Raw genomic sequence first — 24,668 nt, 5'->3', positions numbered from 1 at the left:
GTGCGTGTGTTGCGAATTGGACTATCTACGGCCGGAGCCGCCGGTGTCGTCCATCTGGTCGCGTGTGGGCCATGTCCAGGCCCATCAGGGCTCCAAGGGATCCCTGAGGAGCAGCCTGATCGCCGCCGACGTAGTACCTCCTCTCAGAAGGACCATCGGAAGCAGGAACCATGACTCTGAAGGAACGGGGCAAAAGCAAGGTGGGTGATTGCTGCCTGCCCGCTGGCGCCGTGTGTGTGTGTGTGTGTGTGTGTGTGTGTGTGTGTGTGAAGGGCTGTGTGACAAGCGCCAGGCGATTTTATTGACGCAGATGACCTGTGTCCCTGGGTAAGAACGATGACTTTCCTCTCTCTCTCACTCTCACACTCTCTTTCTCTGGATCAATTAAAGGCTACTGCACCACAAGACACAGAAGACAATAAAAACTGACCCAGTACAAGCCTGGTGTGTATGTGACTGCGTGTGTGGTCACTCACTCCCACTGGTAACCATAATTTGTTGTGTGTGTTTGTGTTTGTGAATCGCCCGTGGCTCAAGGGAGTCGCGGTTGTCTGCTGATGATCTAGTGTGGTTCCACACAACTCTCCACCAGGTGGCAGGATTTGCTTAGAGACCCGTTGGACCTCCTCGATTAGAATAACAGGAACAGACTTCATCACCATGGAGCAGTGAGCTACGAAACTATCGGTTGTTTTAATAAAAGGTTAGACAACTTTATGGATGGGGATGACAGATGGTCGTGGACATGGAACTGCCTAGTGCAGGCTTTATGGTCTCTCGCAGTCTTCTTCATTCTTATGTTCTTCAGTGGTCCTCCCGGTCTTGCTCACTTGCCATCCGTCGGTGTTGGGCGTGAGGGATCGAACCAGGATCTACGCGGGTCACAGGGTCGTCGTAAACTGAATGGAAGTGCCAGTACTACAACGTCCTTAATGGGTTTAGACTCTTGTCGAGATACAAGATATTTGGGAGTGAAATTGGGGAGTGGGTGTGTAACATTACACCAATGTTACTTGGACTTTGGTGCCGAGGGAGTTTAAAAAGCTCGAGTGAGTTTCAAGGGTTTATTCTGGTTAGTGCGAGTGTCAACCTAGGCTGGGTCGGGCGGTCGGGCTCTGAGGTTGCCCTAATCGAAAAAGTGACCGCGGGCCTTAGGTCGCGCTCCGCTGGTTACAAGTGGTATAGACAACTGTGGGGACCACTACCGGCGTACGCTAATGTAGCAAACGACCCAGCCTCACCAAAACATGGCTCGGCAGAGCCTAGGTTGTGCTCTCCCGAAGATACAAATGCCTGTAGTACAGACGTGATATGTACCTAACCTTCGCAAGAGTAATACAAGGCCGAAGGCCAGCTATTTCTACACAACATATAAATTCCTTGTCCATCCCATTTCTGCAGCGGCTTTACTATAAGCCAAAATATCGCGTAGAAACACATGTGGGAGACTGTTCACCGCACTACCCTCCTTGTGCAGAACAGCTCCAGGATGCTGACCAGCCAGCATCCTAGGCGTTCCCTATCTGCAAATATCAAATCTTGGTCGCTATGTGCAACCTTCATTCCATGTGGGTTGCGCACGAAACCATGAAACAATTGCCAAGGTCATTTGCTCTTTCCACATGGGCAACGTACCTCTCTTGTTACAAGTGCGAGCCTTTTGATTTGGCTGTTGCTCATTCCACATGGCCACGTACGTCTTGATTTGGCTACATCCCGTAAAGGGAGGAAAACGCCTTGACAATATATAAGTAGTTTGTATTAATTTGTTTAATATTCTGATTACCTTGGGCGGCTGACAGGCAGTAGGGAAAATAGACCAGCATCATTGCTCCCGCCGTAATTTGGATGAGAAAGAAGGAGTTTTTTTTTCTTCTTTTCTTCTTTTCTTCATTTCTTTAGTCTGTGTGTATATAACTGAGTAGTGTCACGGGGAACTTTGAGCTCTCTTGTATTGAGGGTGCCGTCGTCACTGACGGATTCATCACTCCCGGTTGTGCTCAGATTTTCTTCCTGGCACATCAGTGATATGCTACTCCCCCCTCACTTCTCTCTCTCTCCCTCTCCTAATTGTAATAAACAGGAAAGGAGCAACGCTCGTCGAGTCCCGTCTCCTATTCCCTAATGTTTCTAACATACCTAGACTCAAATTCATGTACGGTTCCATCTTAATGTATATCCTTGATTTCCAGTGTGTGTGTGGTGTGTGTGTGTGTGTGTGTGTGTGTGTGTGTGTGTGTGTGTGTGTGTGTGAATACATGTTATTCGCGACTACGTCTCTTGGGGGAGTCACAGGGGGCAAATTATGGATCTTGTAATCACGTTTATGATCGATGTCGAGCTCGAAAATGACGTCATGTTCTCTATCTGCGTAGGTTGCGTCGCTTAAACTAACACCTAAAAGGAGGTTGTTCAGGTCTTTGGTTGACTGGTGCTTTTATCCTTGGGGACAATCTCATGCCGCCCCCATAAGGTGTCAGTGTGTGTGTGTATTCACCTTGGTCTTTGGATCACGTGTTGGACTCGTGATCGACAGCTGTTTCCCTCCCGGAAGAGAGCCCAGAGCTCGTATGACCGACCGATGGGTCATGCTATGACCTTAAACGCACACACACCCCAAACTCCCTGCCCACAAGAGTTGGAGTAACGAATCGAAGCGCAGCGATAACTGAAATTATTTCAGCCCTAGGCGGGATTCGGACCCGGACCGCCGTAGTGACAGTCAGGGATCTCTACCAACCGCGCCACCGAGTCGTGTGTGTGTGTGTGTGTGTGTGTGTGTGTGTGTGTGTGTGTGTGTAGGTGGGTGGGTGGGTAGGTTGGGGTGGGCGTGTTGCCATGACCGGTGGAGGACACACGTCGATTCGGTTTCCCGGTATCTCCCATTACAGCGAGAAGCTCTGGAACCTGTGCTACCAGGTATCCTTTCGCTCAGGGGCGCGCGCGCACACACACACACACACACACACACACACACACACACACACACACACACACACACACACACACACACACACACACACACACACACACACACATCTCTGAGCTCTCACCCGGGAGGTTAATAACTGTCGATCACGAGTCCATCACGTGATCCAAGATCATGGTGATTCACACACACACACACACACACACACACACACACCCGTGGCGCTGTTGTTAGAGTTCTCGCCTGCCACTACGGCGGTCCGGGTTCGACTCCCGCCCAGGGCTCAAATGATTTCAGTATCGCTTCGCTGCGGGGTGTTACTCCAACTCTCGTGGGCGGGGAGTTGTGTGATGCGTGTAAGGTCACGGTATTACACATAAATCGGTCCTATACGAGCTCTGAGCTCTCATCCGGGAGGTTAATAACTGTCGATCACGAGTCCAACACGTGGTCCAAGGCCATGGTGAATCACACACACACATAGTGGCTTACCTCCACCACACGTTACGGCAGGGGTTAATTGCAGCGGTCAACTTAAGAGGTGAGGTTGCCAACTTTGCTGTTTGCGAGATCGAACCAGGCGAGCGGTCAGTGCGTCAGCATGATCTTGCGAAGTTGGACTGTGAGGCACCGTCGTCTTGAGCCACACAGGAGCCACAAAGCTTCAATAGTATTGTGTGGCGTCAACCAGAATGACGTGTCTGATGTACGTCGTGGCGCGCGGTAGAGGAGGAGGTTGATAGAAGATGTTTTTGAACCAGTTTTAAGACCGAAGGGTTCCTTGTCAGGTAAACAAAATCTTCTGTCGTGAGCCAGTATAATATTCTTAAAGTAACACACAACGCTGAAGGGGGGCGGGGGGAGAAATCCGCGGTAGTTTCCGCCCCCCTTGAGATCCAGTGTTGTCTTTTGACTCCTGGAATCTCGCTCTCGAATTCAGGAATTTGGCACCTGGCTCCTGCATGCGAGCGAGCGAGGTCCTCGTTGGCGCACCATTCACAAAGTTCCCCCCGTCTATCGAGAAGGTTTGCGAGCTGTGTTAGGAGGCGGGGGGGAAGTTTCTACTTCGTGAAGTCCACATGAACTTTCGGGGTCGTCAGGGGAGTAGGTGGGGGGAGGGGTGGGGGGGTTTGGAGTTGCCAGACGTGTCTTCTCTCTCCGCGAAGTCTGTGACCGCAGCAGCAATACCGCACGCATTCTTCTTGTCCTGTGGGGTCTTTCGTCATAAGTTGTCCTTGTGAGCGCCACTCCACGGCGGCCACGAGGAGTTTAAACTCCGAGGAGGAGGAGGAGGAGGAAGGGGGTTTGGGCTTTCCAGGGACCTTTTCCTTTCTTCGAGTTCCACAGCCTCGTAGGCCGAGGTCGGCTCTGTTGCTGCGCAGAGGATTTCCTGTGTTGTTAAATGAAATCCCAGAATGAAAGTATAACTTGTCAGTACGCAGTTAAGGGGAGGTTTCCAAGATGAAAGGGAATGGATGAACAAGTTCTGCCAGTGGGACTCGAACCTGTGGGTGTGCGACTACACCACAGAGCAAAGACGTTACCATTATACCACACTTGATCGTATAAAAGTAACGGTCAAGAACTTGAATTGACCATTCCCCAGTGACACTCGCATGGTACAGAATGTAATCTTAATTTAATAGACTCTCTCTCTCTCTCTCTCTCTCTCTCTCTCTCTCTCTCTCTCTCTCTCTCTCTCTCTCTCTCTGTGGTGATTTACCCAACTCCCTACCCACACCCTTGATTAATAACTTCAGTTGTATAAATCCTCCTCCTCCTCCTTCCACTCCTTCCTCGGGGTCCTCTCCGCCCACTTGACGCCAGCGTCGTCATCTTCCCCCCCTCCCCCTCTGATGCGCCGCGCATTTCGTCGACCTCCTGACGCCGCCGTCCGAGCCCCCCCCCCCCAGTTCGAAGGAAGGGGCTCCTTCCACCTGCTGAACTTCGGTCTCTCTCTCTCTCTCTCTCTCTCTCTCTCTCTCTCTCTCTCTCTCTCTCTCGGGGCTGCCTACCAGCTGAATGAAGTCTCGTGGCCCAGCACGAGCCGAAGAGAAGGACAATCTCAGTACAGCGGGAGGTTCCTCCTTGGCTGAATAAAATCGCCCAAGGAAGTGACCTTGGGCCTGTCTTGGTCGATCGAGGAAAAGGGAGAGAGAAGGTGGGCCGCCGCCGCCGCCGCCGTCTTGAAAGGGTTGAACACTGTGCGAGGTCTGACTTTTCTTCTTCTGTATATCCGAAATAAATGACTGTCGGCGAAGTAGCGGCTGAGACCCACAAAGTGTGTCACGCTGTCTTCATTGGGTAAGATGGGATCATTAATTCCTGCAATTGAGTCAGTGTCGAGCCGCGCCTCTCTCCTCCTCATCTCCCCTCTTCTTCCTCCTCTTTCTTTCTCCTCCTCCTCCTCTCCTTCTTTCTCCTCTCCTCTCTTCTTTCTCCTCCTCCTCTCATATTCTTCCTCCTCTCCTTCCCTCTCTTCTTTCTCCTCTTCATCTCCCCCTCTCCTTCTCTTCCTCCTCTCCTTCCCTCTCTCCTTTCTCCTCTTCATCTCCCCCTCTCCTTCTCTTCCTCCTCTCCTTCCCTCTCTTCTTTCTCCTATTCATCTCCCCCTCTCCTTCTCTTCCTCCTCTCCTCTCCACCTCGAATGCAGTTTCGTTTTGGGCACCATGACGTCATTCAGAGTTCGGGTGACTGCAGCGGCGCGACTTCCTTCCTTCGTTCGTTGCGGGACTTGACCGATTTGGAGGAAGGAAAGAGTCGCTGGTGCCTGCTGGAGCCTTCACCTGAGGCTCATAACGATGCCTGATGCAGGAAAAAAAAAAGAATATTGAACTAGTGAAACGTGCACATAGGTATAAAAATTAAATAACGTATTCCCAGACATTACATCATAATATTCATATGTTTTGCAAGTTGTGTGTGTTTGTTTATCAGTACATATGTATACGTTCTGTGCAGTACGAAATGATGGATACAGAAATGTGGACTCTTCTCCATCTTCCTCCTCCCCCTCTTCTTCCCCATCCTTCTCTTCTTCCTCCTCTTCCCATCGCCTTCCTTCGTTACCTCTTGGGTCGGAGCCCCCCCCCTCTCTCTCTCTCTCTCTCCCTCCCCCCATAAGGGCGGCGGTGAGCGGACGGGAGGGAGGGCGGGGCACCCCTACGACAGGTGATCCCTTGCCCGCTGCTGCTGCTGCTGGAGGTGGAGTACAGTACCCTTCCGGGATTGGTCGCGGGCGTGGTTGCTGTACCAGCAGCCTGGATGGGCGGCCGGGCGTTGTCGTCATAGCAGCAGCAGCACTGGTGGTGGTGGTGGGCGCAGTGGTGGTGGTGATGGTGGTAAATGTTGTGGAAGTGGTGTTGGTGGTGGTCAAGGCCACGGTGGTGGTGGTGGTAGTGATGCTGATAGCGTTTGTCAATGAATGGGTGGTGGTGGCGGCGGCAACGACGGGCGTGATTTAAGGACGAGGATGAAGGAGGGCGGGAGGATGGATGGAGGAGGCCAACTTTCCTGATGGTGGTGGTTGTGTAACAGATTTGGAGGTATAGCAGCGTCGTGCGCGGGGTTAGGGAGTAAAGAAGAACCTTTCAATGTGACTCTCCTTCTTCGGGAGGCGGGCAGGAGTTGTCAAATGGGGTAAAATGCGCTGGGGGCAGTGTTGTCAAAGGGGTAACATGGGCTGGGGGCAGTGTTGGCAGCGTTGTTAAAGGGCAAGTTGGGATGACTTGTTGTCAAAGGTGGAATTGGGATGACTTCTTAAAGGTGTGAATGGACTTGGCATATGTTGTCAGAGTTTGAAGTGTGGTGGACAGTGTTGTCCAAAAGGGCCAGTGTGGATTGCCAACAACCCCTACTGGAACTGTTGTCAAAGGGGAAATTGGGGGTGACAGTTACCAAAGTATGTGTGTGATTCACCATGGTCTTTGATCACGTGTTGGACTCGTGATCGACAGTTATTAACCTCCGGATGAGAGTTCAGAGTTCGTATGACCGATCTATCGGTAATAATGCGACCTTACACGCACACACACCAACTCCCCGCCCACGAGTTGGAGTAACACCCCGCAGCGCAGCGATACTGAAATTATTTGAGCCCTGGGCGGGAATCGAACCCGGAGCGCCTTAGTGGCAGGCGAGAAGTCTAACCACAGCGCCACGAGGTAGGTGTGTGTGTGTGTGTGTGTGTGTGTGTGTGTGTGTGTGTGTGTGTGTGTGTGTGTGTGTGTGAGTGAGTGAGTGAGTGAGTGAGTGTGAGAAGAGGGATCAGACGGGTTGGCAGGCATTAGTGAACGGGACAGTGGAGTTAGCAGTGTTGTCAGAGGACCACGTAGAATTGGTAGTGATGTCATGACATCTTCATCCGGATCGTACACTTCATGAGCTTTATTCTGTCGACTCACGAGGTCTCTGGAGGAGGAGAAGTGTTGGGACTCCCAACTCCTTCAGGAGGGAACCCCGCTTCACCCGTGCGAGGTGCCCCTCCCTAGTTCCTCCCTCGGGCATTCTAAGGGCACGCCCCCTTCGAGGGTGAGGCTTTGTGGCCGAAGGGGATCCAGGTCACCCTTCGGTTATGCCTCGAGGTCGGTGCGAAGTGCAGAAGCTGCTACGGGAGAAGGCAGGGGAGGGAGCGGTGTGTGTGTGTGTGTGTGTGTTCCTACAAAGGGATTACAAAGGAAGAGGAGCATGCCGACAGGAGACCTTTTGGTCCATAACTAGGTCGGACGCGAAATATATACAATATTGATAAATAGATAAAAATAATAAATAATGACTGGTAGTGATGCTGGCTCTGCTGGTCCGCTTGCTGGTGCTGTGTGGATGCGAAGCAAGCAGGGGGAAGGGAGGAAAGGGGGGGGGGCTTAGGGAGGCCCTCCTGCGGTCGGGGCGAGACCTGCGCTGTGGTGGCCTCGAGGCTTAGTCCTCGCGGATCGGTTGACCGCCCCGCGTCGACGGCCCTCTCAGGCTTAACACCTTCAGGTGCTCCCCCCGCCACCTTCACTCTCACCACCACCTCACCCTTAGTGTGAAAGCGCGCGTACTAAACACACACACACACGTGCGCGCACACACACACACACACACACACACACACACACACACACACACACACACACACACACACACACACACACACACACACACACACACACACACACACACAGTATCACCACGAGCATAGCTCCCCATCCCGTAAAATATAACTAAGTAAATACACACACACACACACATATATATATACAAAGATGAACACAGGTACATGAACTACATACACACACACGCACACACACTGGCACATGAGCTACACACACATACACAGGCGCATGATTACACCAACCCATATATGTACATGCATTTAACAAACTGAGTACCGAAACGCATGCATGCATGCATGCATGTACCCACATACATAAGGTCGTGCATGGATGCATAATTTCTTTTAAATGCCTGTTGGCACATGCGTGCGTTCGCGCACACGCACACACACACACACACACACACACACACACATACACACACAGGTCTTGTGCAATGTTGGTGACCCCGAGTCGGTCATGCAGAGTGGAGTCTGAAAGCGAAACGTCCCTCTCTCACCCACCACGGGTATCTTGCTTGCTTGCCAGGCTGCCGTTACTTCATCACTAGAACACACACACACACACACACACACACACACACACACACACACACACACACACACACACACACACACACACACACACACACACGTACACGCGCGCACACATGCACACATGAACACGCGCTTTCTTACACACACACACGCAGGTGGCAGGAAAAATAAAGAATACTAGAGCCAAAAATGAATATAATACTCACAAAGGAAAATGGTTTCAAAAGTGTGATTAATGTGTAAAGATCAGTTGTTCTAAGCTGTTCTGCAGATTTGTTGGTAAGCTGAAGTGACAAAGATGGTGTACTGAAATTGGAGATAGAAGGGTAGTACATGGGGAAAAAAAAACAAGCAAATAAGCTGAATCAACGAATAGATATTTCCAGTCAGGATTCGCCGAGGAGGATTTTGGGAGAGAAAAAAAGTGAAGAAGAGGAAAGTGTCTTTAACTTTGTAACAACAAAAATGGAACTCCGAGATGTGAGTAAACCTCTCGAGTACGTGGATGTGAGAAAGATCTCAAGTTTAGACGGGATCTCAGGTTGGATACTAACGTAGAAATCGATTAGCGGATGAAACACTGCAGGGGACTATCGTTCTGTAAGAGAGGAAAGTTCCGTCGAACTATTCAGAGGAGAAATCGAGAAAGATCCGTCGAACTATAGCCCAGTGTTCTTGGTCTCCACAGTAGTCAAGGTGTGGGGGCACTTTGATATATGTACGAATTACTTGAAAGGGAAAAGGAGAAAATTGGTTTACAATGAATTTGGAGTCCCGAGAGGAAAGTCTTGTGTAACCAATCTGTTAAGGTTTTATGCGAGAGTGGTTGATGTGAGGGTTGGGTGGATTGTGTATACCTGGATTTAGAAAATTCTTTCGACAATTTGTTGCACAAGAAATAGTGCGGAACTTTGAAACGTAAAAAGATATCAAGTGGACACTGAAATGGATGGAATATTCTAAAGAAGACGTGTACAAATAGTAGTAAAATATGTTGAATTGGAGTCAAAGTGACAGAAGTACCACAGTGTTCGGCTCGGGCACCAGAAATGTTCCTGTATATCAATGATGCACTGAAGATGTAATATACGAAAGCGCTTTGCTTCGTTAGTTTCTTTTTTCCAAGTGGTCTACTTTGCATAAGTGAACACACGTACCCGTGTTCTTATTAGCATCAATGGTGTGATGGATCAGCTACGCAAATTTGTTTGCATGTGACGCCAAGGTCATGGAAAGCGTGAGAGGTGAAGAGAGTTGTAAATTGATACTGGAAGACCTAAATAAGGGTTGTGAATGGAGACACAAGTCGAAGATGTAATCTGATACAATGGAATGCATAAACTTGGAAAAGGGGAGAGAGAGAGAGAGAGAGAGAGAGAGACCTATGAGAAGCTACAGACTGGGAGATATATTAATTAACAAATTATATGGGATTATTATTCGTATGCGGAGTGTAATGGGAGACTTGCAAATTGCGAATGGACATACGAAAAGCAAATCATGACCTAGATGAGAACTTGGCGAAGAAAACTAATCTGATCCTCCCCAGACAGGGATATGCAGCAGCATTGTGTTTACTACACCGACAGAAGGATAGGATGTAACATAAGAACACAAGAATGAAGGAGACAGCAAAAGATCATAAGGCCTACACTAGGCAGTTCCATATCCATGACCACCTGTCTTCATCCCATCCATAAAGTTGTCTAATCGTTTCTTAAAACAACTGATAATTTCAGCGCTCGCTACTATATGGTTACCAAGTCTATTCCATTCGTCGACCACTCCAGTAAACAGTAGCCAAGGTGGTTCAAGGACTGACTGGTAAAACGTAGGAGAGATAACAAAAACCTGGGACTTTCCACTTGGGGAAAGTGAAGAGACAGGGCGTGATAATTATGTTTTTAGATCGGAAAAAGAAATAGAAAGTGCAGTATATCTGCTGGCATGAGATCAAAGAACAGCGAGCTAACAGTAAAATAAGTAGAAAAAAATTACTCAAAATATGTTTAGATGCTAATCTTTCCGCTTAGATGGGTCAATTTGTAAAAAGAAGAAAAAAAGAAACAAAATAGAATCAACCTAAGCCAACAACGTTAACGAATCCAAGGTGAACTTTGTTGAATGGAGATAGAGACACGGGACCTCACGAGCATAACACTAACCCTGTTGTAACGAAGTAAACGCACCCACAGACCACACAAGATATTGTCTGTACAAGTCTTTTGAAATAACTATATGTTAGGAACTTTTGTGGCACCCTTCTTTTATAAATGGAGACCAATATTAAAAAAAAAAAAATGCTCAGCACTTAACTTTATTGTTAGCTACTTTCCAAATACATCTCTGGCATCACGACCTCTTCGTTGGAAACTGGTTATCGGCCATGAATTATCCAGGCACACAAACACACGTTTAATATACTTGTGTACCTATCCATATACGTTAACTGTCCACCTTTTAACACAGAGGAGAAATCAACGGGTGGAATGTAATTCTGTCAGTGTGGCTACGATCTTACGGCTACATTTCCTTCCACAGCCCCAGCCTCCATTTGAATAAATAAAATATGACTTCGCTCACAGAATTCTAGATTCTTTTACAGAAATCAAGACTTCTCGAAGAACATTTCAACAGCGTGTCTGGCATTACAATTTCTTAGTTTACCATTCGGCTATGCTGTATATGACGGAAAGGTAATTTGACATTTCGAGATTTGGAAAATAGAATATTGTAACCAAAGTAGTTTTCACTCTAATGAAGTCTCACCCGGGGCTGGTAAATCCCGTGGAAGCTCAGTGAGACAACTTCCTTTACTCTTTAGTGTTTTCCTCTGACGATCGCACTCACTCGGGGGCGATGGGTTCCTCCACCCAGGTGTAAAATCGGACGGGACGGGCGTCGTTCGAAAGGATCAGGATCGTGTTAGCGTCCAAGACCACACGCTAGACTCGCCAAGAAGTTAAAAAAAAAAAAAAAAAAAAAAAAAAATAATAATAATAATAATAATAATAATAATAATAATAATAATACGCACACACACACACACACACACGCATCACATACACACACACACACACAAACATGCATCACACACACACCACATACACACACAATCTCACACACACCACATACACACCGTGGCGCAGTGGTTAAAGTTCTCGCCTGCCACTAAACGGTCCTGGTTCGAATCCTGCCCAGGGCTCAAATAATTTTAGTATCGCTCCGCTGCGGGTACTCCAACTCTCGTGGGTGGGGAGTTGGGTGTGTGTGTGTGTGCGTGTAAGGTGACGGTATTACCAATAGATTGGTCCTACGAGCTCGGCTCTCATCCGGGAGGATAATAACTGCCGATCACGAGTCCAACACGTGATCCAAGACCATGGTGAATCGCGCAATCTCGTGCACACGCCACATAACACACGTGCCACGGTGTTAAGGGAAATGGCCTTCATTATGATGGTCGGGGTCACAACTACTTCGGGAAACGAGAACCGATTGTACGACGAACCAGAGAGAGAGAGAGAGAGAGAGAGAGAAAAGCAGAGAGAGTTGAACTCTGTACTGGCTCGCGAAAGCTGAACTGCAGCTGGATCATGTGAGCCTCGCGTCGTCTCGAGTTCGTGGTTGTAGCGTGTGTGTGTGTGTGTGTCAACTTAATTGTATTTTCCCATTTTTATACAGGAAAATAGCCATACTTGTGGACGCTCGCCTCGTATTCTCCATCTGTCTTATTTAGCTTCGAAACCGTGTATGGTTTTAGGTTGGATTAGGTTGCAATGCAGTTGCATGGAGAACTGCATTTCTTGACGTCCTTTACTCTTTTCCCAAATGTTCCCACGTGCGTGCATGCGCTCGTGATTACATGTTTCTTTTTGAAGGAGCGTGGTAAAATTCCATGTACAATACACGGTGGGCTGCAGTATAATGAGGCTAGGTAGACCGCACGCTAAAGTGTAAAAGTACAGGTAGGCCGCACGTCGATGTGTAAACGACCAGGAGCAGGCTAAAGTAGCACTCATTTCCCTTTTGCTGGAGCAGTCACAATAATTGTATATAGACCATAGACCAATGTAACGCCCGTTTTGTGAATCTGCAGATTTTACGAATATTCATAAAATGCGCAGCACCAAAAATTAATTCATAATTGAACACTGATAACGAATCCATTTACCATGCACACGTTACTCATAAAAAGGTTTCATTAGGTTCATGATATATGCATCTAATGAATTTGTTGCCTGTGCTCCCAATTATGAATTCATTATTGGTGTTGCACATTTAAGGAATATTCATAATCTCAGATTCGTAAAATATGCAAGACAGCCTACACCAATGCTAGGCCCTGTGATAGACCTTGAGACTGAATAGACTGCCAATGACCGCATGGAAACCCCCCCCCCCCGGGTGGGGGAGCAGTGGGTTGGGGAGTGGCCACAGCACCAATTCGTTGATTAGGTTAACCTATCCCTAGACAAACCTTCAGTATTTCCTAATCTTTCTGCTCTGTAGCCCTGGTTTTCCTCTTCCTGATCGTCCCCACTTTCTTCTACTGTGGTCGGACTTTCCATTTTCACCCTCAAGAAGATCGACTTTGCCATGGTCACTCATTTCTTGATCATCTTTTGACGTTTGGCGTCGTATTATGGGCTCGAAAATATATGGATAATGAACGAACTCCACTGTCTAATTCTTCTTCAGATTCGTTTATAATCTGCGCCATTTTTTCAACAGAAACCGTGAGTATGTACGCAATAATCAGATCTAAGAAGCTACTATCTTGAAACAGTGTTTGACTACTATGATGTTCCGCCGATGCATGAGGACTGGCTGTGCTTCTTGGCGATCTTCGGAAATCCGCTCTTATAGACTCGTTTCAATCCTAATATGACCATTACGATGGTGGAATCGGCTGGGATAGTTTACAATACCATTTCTGAAAGGGAGTGGGTGGTTTAGAAGAATGACTTCATCTATCGTACTCTGGCCTTCAAGGAGGGTAACAGATGGTAGAATTGGAAAATGGTCTGCATTCTTAGAGTATGTGTTATAGTCTTAAAAGTCATTAAAAAAAATGCGTGACTCGGGTCCATAAGGGTGTGACCAAAGTCCCTAAAGTATAGACTACATAGACGACCATTTCCTTATATGGAAGAAGTCGTTAACGAACCAGAGTTGGTCGAGTCGTAAATGGTGGACGTAAAGACTGTGGTGGTACTCGGTAACGAAGCCCACATGCGAGTACGGAGGACGAATTGTTTGCTTCGCCATGGGGGCGGTGGACGGGGCGACGCTAACGTGTGAACAGACTCCTCGCTTAAATAAAAGCAGACGGCGGTTGGCGTGCCGCGTGGAGGGCGTCACTTATTAATGGATTAATCGAGCTTCTTCTTCTTCTTCCTTTTTTTTTCTCTCTCTCCTTCGTGGGTTTCAGCGAGTCTTTTCTTTCTTCCTCATCTCTCTCCCTCTCCTTCCTCTCTCCCTCTCCTCTTCCTCTCTCCCTCTAACCATTATCTCGTTTGATCACAGCCAAGCTCATCTTGTTGAGTTTTGTTCCCTCGGATTTGTTTGCGCAAGCGAGCGCCGATCCTGGGTGTACTCTGCCGGGCACACCCATACTCTCGTAGTAAACATTACTCTGTACAACATTCTTCCTCCGCCCCGGCCAGCCCTCGAGGCAAGACTCGAGTCCTGGCCACCATGTCCTCGTTTCTCCCTCCCTTCTCTCTCAACGCCCGTAATCGCCTCTATTACCGTCACTCAGCCGAGGATAGGTATGTTTGCGATTCACCCGTCCATTCATTCGTGTTTTACCTCGTTCTTGTTAACCGTTCAACCTCGTCATGTTTGCCCCCACCGTGGCCTCGCGAATCTGTGTGTCTGTTGTTCCTTCGATCGGACACCAACGGTACGAACAAGTGACTTGTGGAACAGCAGGAGAGTGTCTCGGCCCGCAGCTGCGGTGCTTACGAAGGCGGATGTATTAAGAAAACGGATGGTGGTAATAGAAGCTAACAACGTGTTGCTCGCGCATGCGCGGTGAACAACGCACTTTATGCAAATGCTGGAGCGGAGGCAACCACACGGCGCTTCAGGGAGAGACCACCTTTGATTGGTTGGTCGGTGAAAGGCAACCGGGAGGAGAAAGTTCGACGGCCGAGGGAGGGAGGGCAGGGGAGAGTAGAGGAGAGGGAGGGAATGCGAGGTAGATAAGGAAGGGAAGATGGGTGGACGGGGAAGGTAGTCATTGGGATATGTGTGTGTGTGTGTATGTATGGGGGGGGGTAGTCAGAGAAGACTTTGCCTTAGGTTTCCAACATGTTCACCCATAGATCTTTGTCTCCTATAGATAATTTTAACAAAGCCCCTGAGGTACATAATTGGTAGCTTTAATCCTAACCCCCAAAGGGAACCATTTACCGTAGAGGAATAGGGGGGGGAAGCATGGGGCTTAAAACGAGAGGATAGAAGAGGGTATTGTGGGTGCAGTGGGGGATGTGGGGGTTAAAGTTGGGGTAGAGAACATGGTGGGGGGGAGTTGGAGAAGAGGAGGAGGGGCAATACAGTAGTTATCTGCAGAGCGCTGGAGGTTAGGATGGGGGGAGGATGTGGTGGGGGTGAGGAGAAGGAAAATGAGGACATGGAAATGCGAGGGTAGTGGAGGAGGAGGAGGAGGAGGCGGCGGGAGAGATAAGATAAAACGCTGTCGAAATGTTTGGACGTCGCGAGTCCCCCAGCAGGTTTGCACACGCGGGTTCTAAAGTTCGCCGACAGTCGAGTTGGACCGCGAAGGATGAATAGCACCACAATATAATTTTTTTCTAGTGTCAGTTTATAGTAATTGCTGGTCACGTGTGCAACATTGTTTAAACACGGAAGAAACAAAGTACCCCCCTCCCCCCTTTTTTTTTTATTTTCTTTTTTTTATTCTTCAAGTATCAGCACATGTAGTCAGGTCTAGGTAGTGTAGAACCCACTATACCTCAGCTGTTTAGGACCACAACTGCAACATAACATCAAGGAACAAAATTTTCCCAGCAACTAAAATTTGTTTTAGCAATCTCAGGTTAGGGAAAGAGCAGGCAAGCATACGAGGCTTGTTGTAATCCGGTCGTACGTGTGTGTTCTGTATTGACGGGATATTATCCTGAACCCCATTGGTTTGGGGAATGTCGTTTAGAACACCTGTAATGGCTGCCGCTAGGCGATTTTATTCATCTGGGGGGAATCCCAACAGTTCGTTGGGTTGGGCACGAACAAGCAGTGGTGGTGGGGGGGAACGAGGGAGAGTGGCAAGACTTTGGAATGGGTGTATATAATTGGAGTGGGGAGAGTTGTCCCTTTGGTCCTCGTATCGCTGTGATGTCCACAGAAGATTCATTTATGACAGGCGTTCGTCAGTTTTATTCGGTTCCTTTCTCACCATCCGCCTGGTAGGTCTTATGTAGACCGTCAGTCTGCGTCAGCCTCCTCCAGTCTTATACCGTCTCTCTTGTAGTACTTGTTGTTGGAGAGAGGATCCTCTATTCCTAAGCGCTTCATTGATGGTGTCACACCATCTTTTCCGTGGTCTTCCTGGTCGTCGATCGAGGGGAAAAAAAAAAAAAAAAAAAAAAAAAAACGCATGCACGCTCCACCTTAGGCGTTGTCACACTGGGCTATTTTCCCTCCAACCTCCAATTAATCGGCGGTAACGCCAACCTCCATCACTTTTTCCGCCGTCAAATCACCATGGCAAACTATTTTGTTTTCTCAACAAAAATACCTAGAATATCATTTGATAAACTGGTGTGAAATCATTTCCCTCCAGCATATCAGATTCCTGCGGGCTACACATCTGCTGGGTCACATGAAGAATTGTCACCCCAGAACCCCCACATGAAGAACCTTCACCCCATGAGATCCCACCTCAAGAAGTGTCACCCCGGTACACCGAATATCAGCAGTGGAATAAAGATTAGGTTAGGGTGAATGAGGGTTATGCTTATTGTCATAAACTTACACAATCGAAGAATCGTAAACCCAGGATGGCCCACATGAAGAATCGTCACCCTTTCGAAGTCTGGGGTGACGATTCTTCATGTGATCAGATCTGCTGATCATCGGAGGAAAAATAGCCCAGTGTGATGAGCCCTTCAGGGTCAGTGGTCGGCCCCTTAAGAGAATACATTCATGTCTGGTTGCATTAGGGAGAGAGAGAGAGAGAGAGAAGCGCATCGCACCGTGACGTGGATGCGGGTGGGGGCGCCTTGGCTGATTGGGGGAATGGGAGGCGGTCGTTCTCGTTCAGCCAATCAATAGATCCGTGACACATGACGTAGTTCTCGACAGGGCTGCACTTCGTTGAGATGCCTGACGAAGACGTGGGTTCCTCGACGAATCACCACACACTAGACCTCGTGGAGGACGACCTCTCCCAGGAGGAGCTTAGCCAAGGCCGAAGCCGCCTTTGCCCCCAGTGCTAGGGTAATCAGGGCTAGTGGTAGTCTGTATCCTTTGAGATTCACCCCAGGTCGACCTAAGCGGAGTCGGATTTACCTTCTTCTTGGGAGGGAGGGAGGGAGGAAGTTGAGGTTAGACCTTGGACGGCGGGGGAGTGTCTCCCCCTCCCCCTTGTCCTCAGTGGAATAAGATCACCTGGCGCCAACCAGGAAAAGTGTGAGGACGATCGTCGCCGTCTGCAGGTTATTCGAGACTGTATGTGTGTGTATTTACCCAGTTGTATTTTACGGGAAGGGGAGCTATGCTCGTGGTATCCCGTGTGTGTGTGTGTGTATCTACCTAATTGTAGCAAACAGTAAAGGAGCAACGCTCGTCGGGTCCCGTCTCCTATTCTCCAATTTCCTAACATACCTAGACTCAAATTTATGTACAGTTCCAACTTGATATATATATCTGATTTCTAATGATCATATTTATATTGTGTGTGTGTTTACCTAATTGTAGCATACGGGAAAGGCTTTAACACTTGTTGGATCCAGTGTCCAATCTATCTCGCCTAGCCTTAAATTCATGGACAGTTCCAACTTAATCTATATCCTTTATTTCCAATTATCATATTTAGATTTGAACTCGTGTATTGCTCCAGCTTGGGCTGGACTTAGTAACCATGTAGTACTGAGTACTGAAACTATTGGTTGTTTTAAGAAAAGGTTAGACAACTTTATAGATGGGGATGATAGGTGGTAATGAACATGGAACTGCCTAGTGGAGGCCTTATGGTCTCTTGCAGTATCCTTCATTCTTATGTTCTTATACTCGTATTATTACTCCAAATATTTATGCATCTATATGGAAAACTGTGTGTGTGTGTATGTATGTATGTATGTATGTGTGTCCTCAGTTGAATAAGATGATTTGTGGCAGACAATATACAAAGCAGAGTAAGTGTACAAGATGGACCCCTGCCATCTGTATTAAAACGCATATAAAGTCGCTGGGACGCTGAACAAAAAATGTCTCGGTGGATCGAGACCCCGTAGAGTCCAGAGTTTGACCCTTGGTGAATAGACTTGTCCGGGATTGGTCCCCAGAATCGTTTCTGTAAGAGGCGTTACCGAAGTGGAGGGGGTAGATGGTCAAAAGTCAGTCATGAGATGCCCTCAGGTGTTTGGGGGGGGTGGGGGAGGAGATGCACAGGCTTCATGCATCATTAACATCCCCCCCTCCCCCAGCTCCCACTCCAGTTCCTGATATTATATACTTAACCTGTGGTGTTTTCCTTACTAACATGAGCATTTTTAGGGACATGACTGAACAAGGTCCTCTGTCCTGGCTGGGGGATTTATTTGTCCCTACAAGCATATGATTTGATGTAACTAAAAGGTTTTCCATGGCATGGCATGTCATGTGTAAAAAGTGACATGACACAAAGGAAGTGTTTTGCTTCTGCATTGATTATTCTGTGTTGTGGCTAGGTTCTTCAGGACCATGGGTCAGCAAGAGAGGTCCTGGACAACAGATTGAGGGGTTGATTGAGTGATTAGCATAAGAATTTATATAAAATCCATTTGTCCCATTACTGAGAGTGTGGCACCTCTTTCTTGACTCGTCCTTGCTGTCTCCACTTTAGAAACCTCTTCACTAGCATTTCTGTCCATCAGAATTGCCTAGTGTAGGCCTTATGGTCTCGTGTAGTCTTTCATTCTTATGTCAATACTTCAGCATCTATTCCCATGCATAGACTACCCTAACTTCCCTGTTTTATCACTATCATGTCTGCCAAATACCTTCCCTCTCTCCATTGACCTTGAACTCGATTGTATTTTTCCCAATTTTGACCTTTTTATTGAACTTGTCCTTTCTTTTCCCAACAGTCCGTGAGCGACCGCTGCGATGTCACCAAGGGCTCGTCCACAACGTCACTGGGCACCTCTGTCAACAGCCGGCCGTCTTCGCGAGCCTCCAGCATAGGGCCCGAAAATGGAGACATAGATTATAAGAAAGTAAGCATTTCTTCGTAGTTGTTATTTAACAGTATTTATCTTTGTACACAGGATGTATTTTTATCTAGGAGCATGTGTGAAATATGTGTTACTTTCCTCGCCCCAATCATGATTAGAAGTTAAAAAAAAAAAAAAAAATCCATTAGAAAAGATCCCAAAACATTAGGTCTCATTAAAAAGAAAATTAGCATGCTAAAATAAGTTGGAAGAATCTCCTTTGGGCAGCAGAAGTAATATTTAGTTTTATTCTATAGACCATCGAATTACAACCACACTCAACTGCACTTCCACAGCTTGGTTCCCAACAATCAGCAAAACAAAGACATGTTTTACAAACCATACAGGATTCACTAAAACCACCCAAATTGAACACCTGCATGCTGAAACCAAAATTCTCCATACAAGACGTTAGATGGAAATGATGCACACAATTCCATGCTAGAGCGCATAACCCCACTTGCCTGTCTCGTTACAACAAGCACAACCAGTAGAACATAAAAGCTGCATACTACACACATACATTCAACAACCTACCACCTGTATCACACAAAAACCAATTCACTTCTAGATCACAAAACAAGCTCTCCAAGAGATACAGTACCATTAAAATAAATCCTCCAAATAACCTACGAACTGTACTACACAAAAACATGTTTACACCCATTTCACAAAACACACTTTCCAAGGGATACCACCAAAATCAATCCTCCACATAACCAACAAACTTTACCACACAAAAACACGTTTACACCCAGATCACAAAGTAAGCTCTTCAAGAGAGAGCACCAAATCCATTACTCCACTAGATCCCCTATTTTGTGCCTCTGCCTATGGTCTTGATATATTCATCAGTTAGTTGTTCATATACAAGTTGGCTATTACCGCATGAAAAGATCCCGTGGGTGGACCTACATGTTGATTTTATTCTTCTCTGTTAAACATGAATGCTCCAAAATTAATATATTTCCACAAGTCATAGCAGTCCTTTAGTACAGGTGGGTTGCTATCATCTATGTCTACAGCATTAGACAACATTGATGTTTGGGGTGACATGCTGTAATGAAGTCTTTTACCATTCTCCTAGTGTATAATTTTCAGATTTATTGCCTCGGCCTCACTTTGTCAGGTTATTTTGTTTTTCCTGTAGGTAATTGATGATTTCTAAATTGGCCCATTGGAAACCACCTACATTGACATAAGCTGTTGTTGTGGATGTGAATTCACCTAATTGTAATAAAGTAAAAGCTCTGCTTGTGAGGATCCTGTCTGTCTCTTAATTTCTAGATTTAACTTTGTTTATGGGTTAGGTTGGGGCATATATTTTTTATGCTGTTGCAGGAATTTATGCATTTGCATAGAAAGCTTTTGTGATATCCTTCAGGTATGAAGTACGTGTATACCAAAGAATTCATGTTATAGTGGTTGTAGGAATGGCAGAGGGTAATGGTACATGGAAGGTTTGATGCCAGATAAACAGCGTGATCATTACCTTTAGGTGGATAGGTGGCATACACTAGGAAATGCACTAATGCTAAGAAAACTTAAGGAGAACAAGGTAATAAGCATTGGCACTGATGTGTGGTGTGTGTAGGAGTGAGAGAGATAAGAGTTAACAAACTACCCAGAAGGGTGCATAATTTGGGGTAAAGGAAAAGGTTTATGGACATTGAAGAGGATGGAAAAAACTATAGTTAGAATTAAGGAATTATTTTTCTTATTATTTTGAGTTTTACTGACTGGAAACCTAGCATCCCCATAGTGGCAGGCAACAGTCCTTGGGCCCTCCTGTAAATCCTGTACGGAAGAACCATTGGACTGTTATCAATGTTGTATTAGTGTGGGACTGATCAACGGTTTAGGAGTAGCAGAACAATGCAGAAGAAATGTATTTGTACACATTCACTAGAATTTTTTATTTAGATGAAATACTTATTTTTCATAATATTTTTCAGTTATATGAAGAACAGCTAGGAGAAAACAAGCGTTTATTAGAACGCCTACGTATATCTGACACTGACCTTCAGGAAGCCAGAACAACCCTCGACAATAACAACAAAAAGGTAAAATAATTGCATTTGTCTGTGTGTTATTTTGATGACTGTGTAACAGCCTTCAGGTCTTCTCACAGGTCTTGCTAGAAAGAAACTTATGACTGTTGTCTGTGTTGTGTTGGTGGAGAACTGTGTCATGAGCTGAAAATGGTAGAAGAATAGGAGCAGTAACCAATTGTCAACTCTCCATATGCGAAAAGGGGTGAAAAATACAGTTGAAGTTAACCACTTCAGTACGAGTCAAATTCTCGTGTGCAGCATTGGCTGCCATATGCATGATGCATCACACTACTGTCACTGCTGTATTACTCTTTCTCTTTTACTCCTGAGTAATAATAGACTTGGAAAACATGATCAAACCAGTTCACAGAATCCAGGAGTAATTCATGTACAAAAAAATATATATAATCAAGATGCAGACACAAGCATCCTTATGTTCCCACTCGCACCTCATGATGACGAAGTGGTTAATAAGAGAAATATAGTGGGGCCCAGTCAAAAAACAGAGTTCCAGCCCCTCAGGGTTGCTGCACCCTCTGATGCAGATGAGGGGGTTGCCAGGTATTGAAAAATGGACTGTTCCAGTGACCATCTTGGAGGACCACCCACCACAAGGAGGTAGCCATCATTGATCCCATGAGGAGGGAGGTTCCCATATATTGAAGTGTTGGAGGTAAAACAACTGTGACTGTCAGACCATACTGTGAAGGTGCTGTGCCCCACTGCATTGCTGTTGACCCCGGCAATGTAGCAGGGGACAGGGATAACCCTTCATTCATGAGGTAGTATGATGGGAGGCTTGATGAATGGTTTTGGAATGGTTGTGAGGTGGGTGTGTTCTTTGACTCAGTCACTACATTATACTTTAAGAAGGAAAAAAGGCCTTTGGTGTGTATGTGTACTTGTTATTATAGCCCTTTTTTGGGGTTGGGGGGTGGGATAACCAGGTACCAGAGTGTTTCTGTATGTGTGTCTTGTGCTTTAAATAAGCACAAGACATATACAGAAACACTTTTCATAGGTGATCATAGTGATAATTCATTGCCTTTTGTTACATACACATACCAAAAGGGCCTTTTCCCCATGTTAGCAGGGTAGTTGAGTCATAACATTCACCCAACCAACATCTCTCCATAAACCCATCTGTTGTCCATTCTGTCTTAGCTCCTTGTGGATACAGGATAATCCCTGTTCCCTGCCCGCTGCTCAAGTCCGAGGCAGGGGTTGGGTCAGTACATTATTTAAGATTATCACATATTATGTGTAATATATTAAACATAGTATTTATTGTGAACTGTCTTTTGCACAGAACAACACAAGATTGGCATTGGCAGAAGCTGACAAGCGGGAGAAGCGCGCCTTGGAGAGGAAATTGTCAGAAATGGAGGAAGAACTCAAGGTAAGAGGAAATGGACAGCACACAATCGCTGAGAAGGGTATCGGTGTTGTTAAGGAGCTGCTGCTGCTTTTGCCATCTTTCTTGTCAGTAGCATGTAAAAATGGATTGATTAAAGAGGAGCCATAAGTAGGCATACATGTATATTGGTTGTTTACGTTAGTGACAGCGTAGGTGACATAGAAATGAAGTTTTTGTCATTTGTCTCCCTCAACTCTCTTTTGGCTATTTGCTGGGTAACTCGGTGGCAGTTGTGAAAATTTGGTTACTTTGCCTTTGCAAGAGCAAGATGACCAAAGAAAAGATAGGTGAATAGGGGTGATAGCATGGTCAAGATATCAGATGAAGGAAAATGTTTGTAGTTGGAGTAAAACATACCATGGGAGAGGTGCACCAGGGATGAACGGAAAACATTGCTGGGTAAGAATTTTTCTTCTTGCATGGTTCAGGTAGGAAGGAATAAAAATGATAGGTTTGGTTTGAAGATTGGATACTGAAAATGATAAAGATCTTCCACTCCTATGCCTAGCCACTGTGCTATGTTAGTGTCGGTTGATTGATGGCAGTTGAAATCCCATTCCATAATTCCTCCACCAGTGGACCCCTTTCTCTTCCATCTGTCATTATTTAAAGTGGTGACAATGTTGAAGGTAACAGGGGAGTGAGGAAGATTCTACAGACCAGTAGCCATGGTAGGACTTGTGTAATTTTACCATATATAAATAATAGCACACACAAAAAAGGCAATTTCACCCAACCCCACACCTACCCAACATTTGTAGTCACTTTTATTTTAGCTCCATATGGATGAAGGGTAATCCCTGTCCCCCACCCACTGCTTGGGTCAGAAACAATGCAGGAAGACACAGCACCTCCATAATAAGGATTGATATCCAAAGCAGGTTTATCCCTAGTCCATCATTACTTACCCTAACCTCATTCTTCTACTCCTGCGGTACAGCCACCACCCAGCACTTCTAAGCTATCAGAAGAGGCTGGATGACCACATTGTGAACAGCTGCCCAGGATGTAACACTTCACCCCATACCATACAACACATAATGGAAGACTGCATTATACACAATCATGCACGCAAACAACACAACATACACTCTATAAAGGATTTGTGGGAAAACCCAGTTTCGGCAGTGGCATTCCTTGGGGAGACGGGACTGCTCGGACAGACAGTCTAGGGAACGACGACAACAACAACAACAACAACTCCTCCTATTTCCTCCATATCGGTCACCACCTCCCACTCTTCTCCCAGCTTCTGGTAGTCTCTTTCCTTCTCATTTAATTTATTTACCCTCAGCATTTCTCTACCTCCTTTTTAGTCCACCCTCAATTTCTCTTCCACAAAATGATCTGACAATCCCCTGAGAACTTTAATGTCATATCTTCCAGTCATCCCTTTTGGTACAACTACATAATCCATTAATGCTCTCTCAACTACCTTTTCCCACATGTAACTTTGCTTGTCACCCCCCCAATATTGTGCTCACTATCATCAATTCTCTTTTTAAATGGATCTCCAAGAACTTATCAGTAGTATAGTTCTTACCTGATACCTCAAACCAATCTACTACTGTTGGCTCATCCCCTACCCTACCATTGTGAACCCCAACATCACTACATTTATATTCCTCCCAAAACTCAATACACTTGTTCAGATAAAAAAAAAAAAAAAAAAATTGACTTACCTCATCACTTTTCTTACTACGAGACCTGTATATAGTCACAGAATTGCACATCTCCCATCCCAATTTCACCACCCTCATTATCCTTAAACTCTCCACTCCATGCACTTTCCTATCATGCCACTAAATAGCAGTGGCATTCACCTCCCTCACCCACTTATGACAACCCACCACACTCAAACTCACCTTTTCCTCTTGACTATGACTCGATGCTGATACATCCATCTCTCTTCACACAAATATACCCCCAGTCTCTTCATGTTTACTCACATCTGTACCACATTCACACATTTACTGACCCAGTTAGGGTTCAAGTTAGAGTCTGCCAGGCTTATGCCTTGACATTTTTGTAGGAGGAAAATACAGAATGGAAGATCCCTGGTCTCCTCACACTATCCCATTCAGTCACCTTTTATGGCAGGAATGAGAATGTGGTGGCAGAATTCTTTTCTGGAAGAGAGTCATAGAAGTGGCAAAGGACAAGTTCAAGGAAACATCATGAAGGAGGAACAACA

At 46.3% G+C, this 24,668-nt stretch overlaps 1 protein-coding gene across 8 annotated transcripts in view; it reads left to right on the top strand.

Moving 5' to 3' along the window:
- Mbs (Myosin binding subunit) overlaps positions 1-24,668 on the top strand; it is a 374,604-nt gene that overhangs the window by 342,019 nt on the left and 7,917 nt on the right. For all 8 annotated transcript variants that reach the window (XM_076191445.1, XM_076191439.1, XM_076191441.1 and 5 more), the window contains 3 exons: positions 18,878-19,006; positions 20,959-21,066; positions 22,367-22,456. In XM_076191445.1, coding sequence (XP_076047560.1) covers positions 18,878-19,006; positions 20,959-21,066; positions 22,367-22,456 — 327 coding nt within the window. The remainder of the gene's footprint in view (positions 1-18,877; positions 19,007-20,958; positions 21,067-22,366; positions 22,457-24,668) is intronic.

This window comes from Oratosquilla oratoria, chromosome 10 (genome assembly GCF_046742065.1).
Source record: "Oratosquilla oratoria isolate Oo_2021 chromosome 10, ASM4674206v1, whole genome shotgun sequence".
Lineage (NCBI taxonomy): Eukaryota > Metazoa > Arthropoda > Malacostraca > Stomatopoda > Squillidae > Oratosquilla > Oratosquilla oratoria.
The sequence above is the reverse complement of the archived record's forward strand: the minus strand, read 5'-3'. Positions and strand labels throughout refer to the sequence as shown.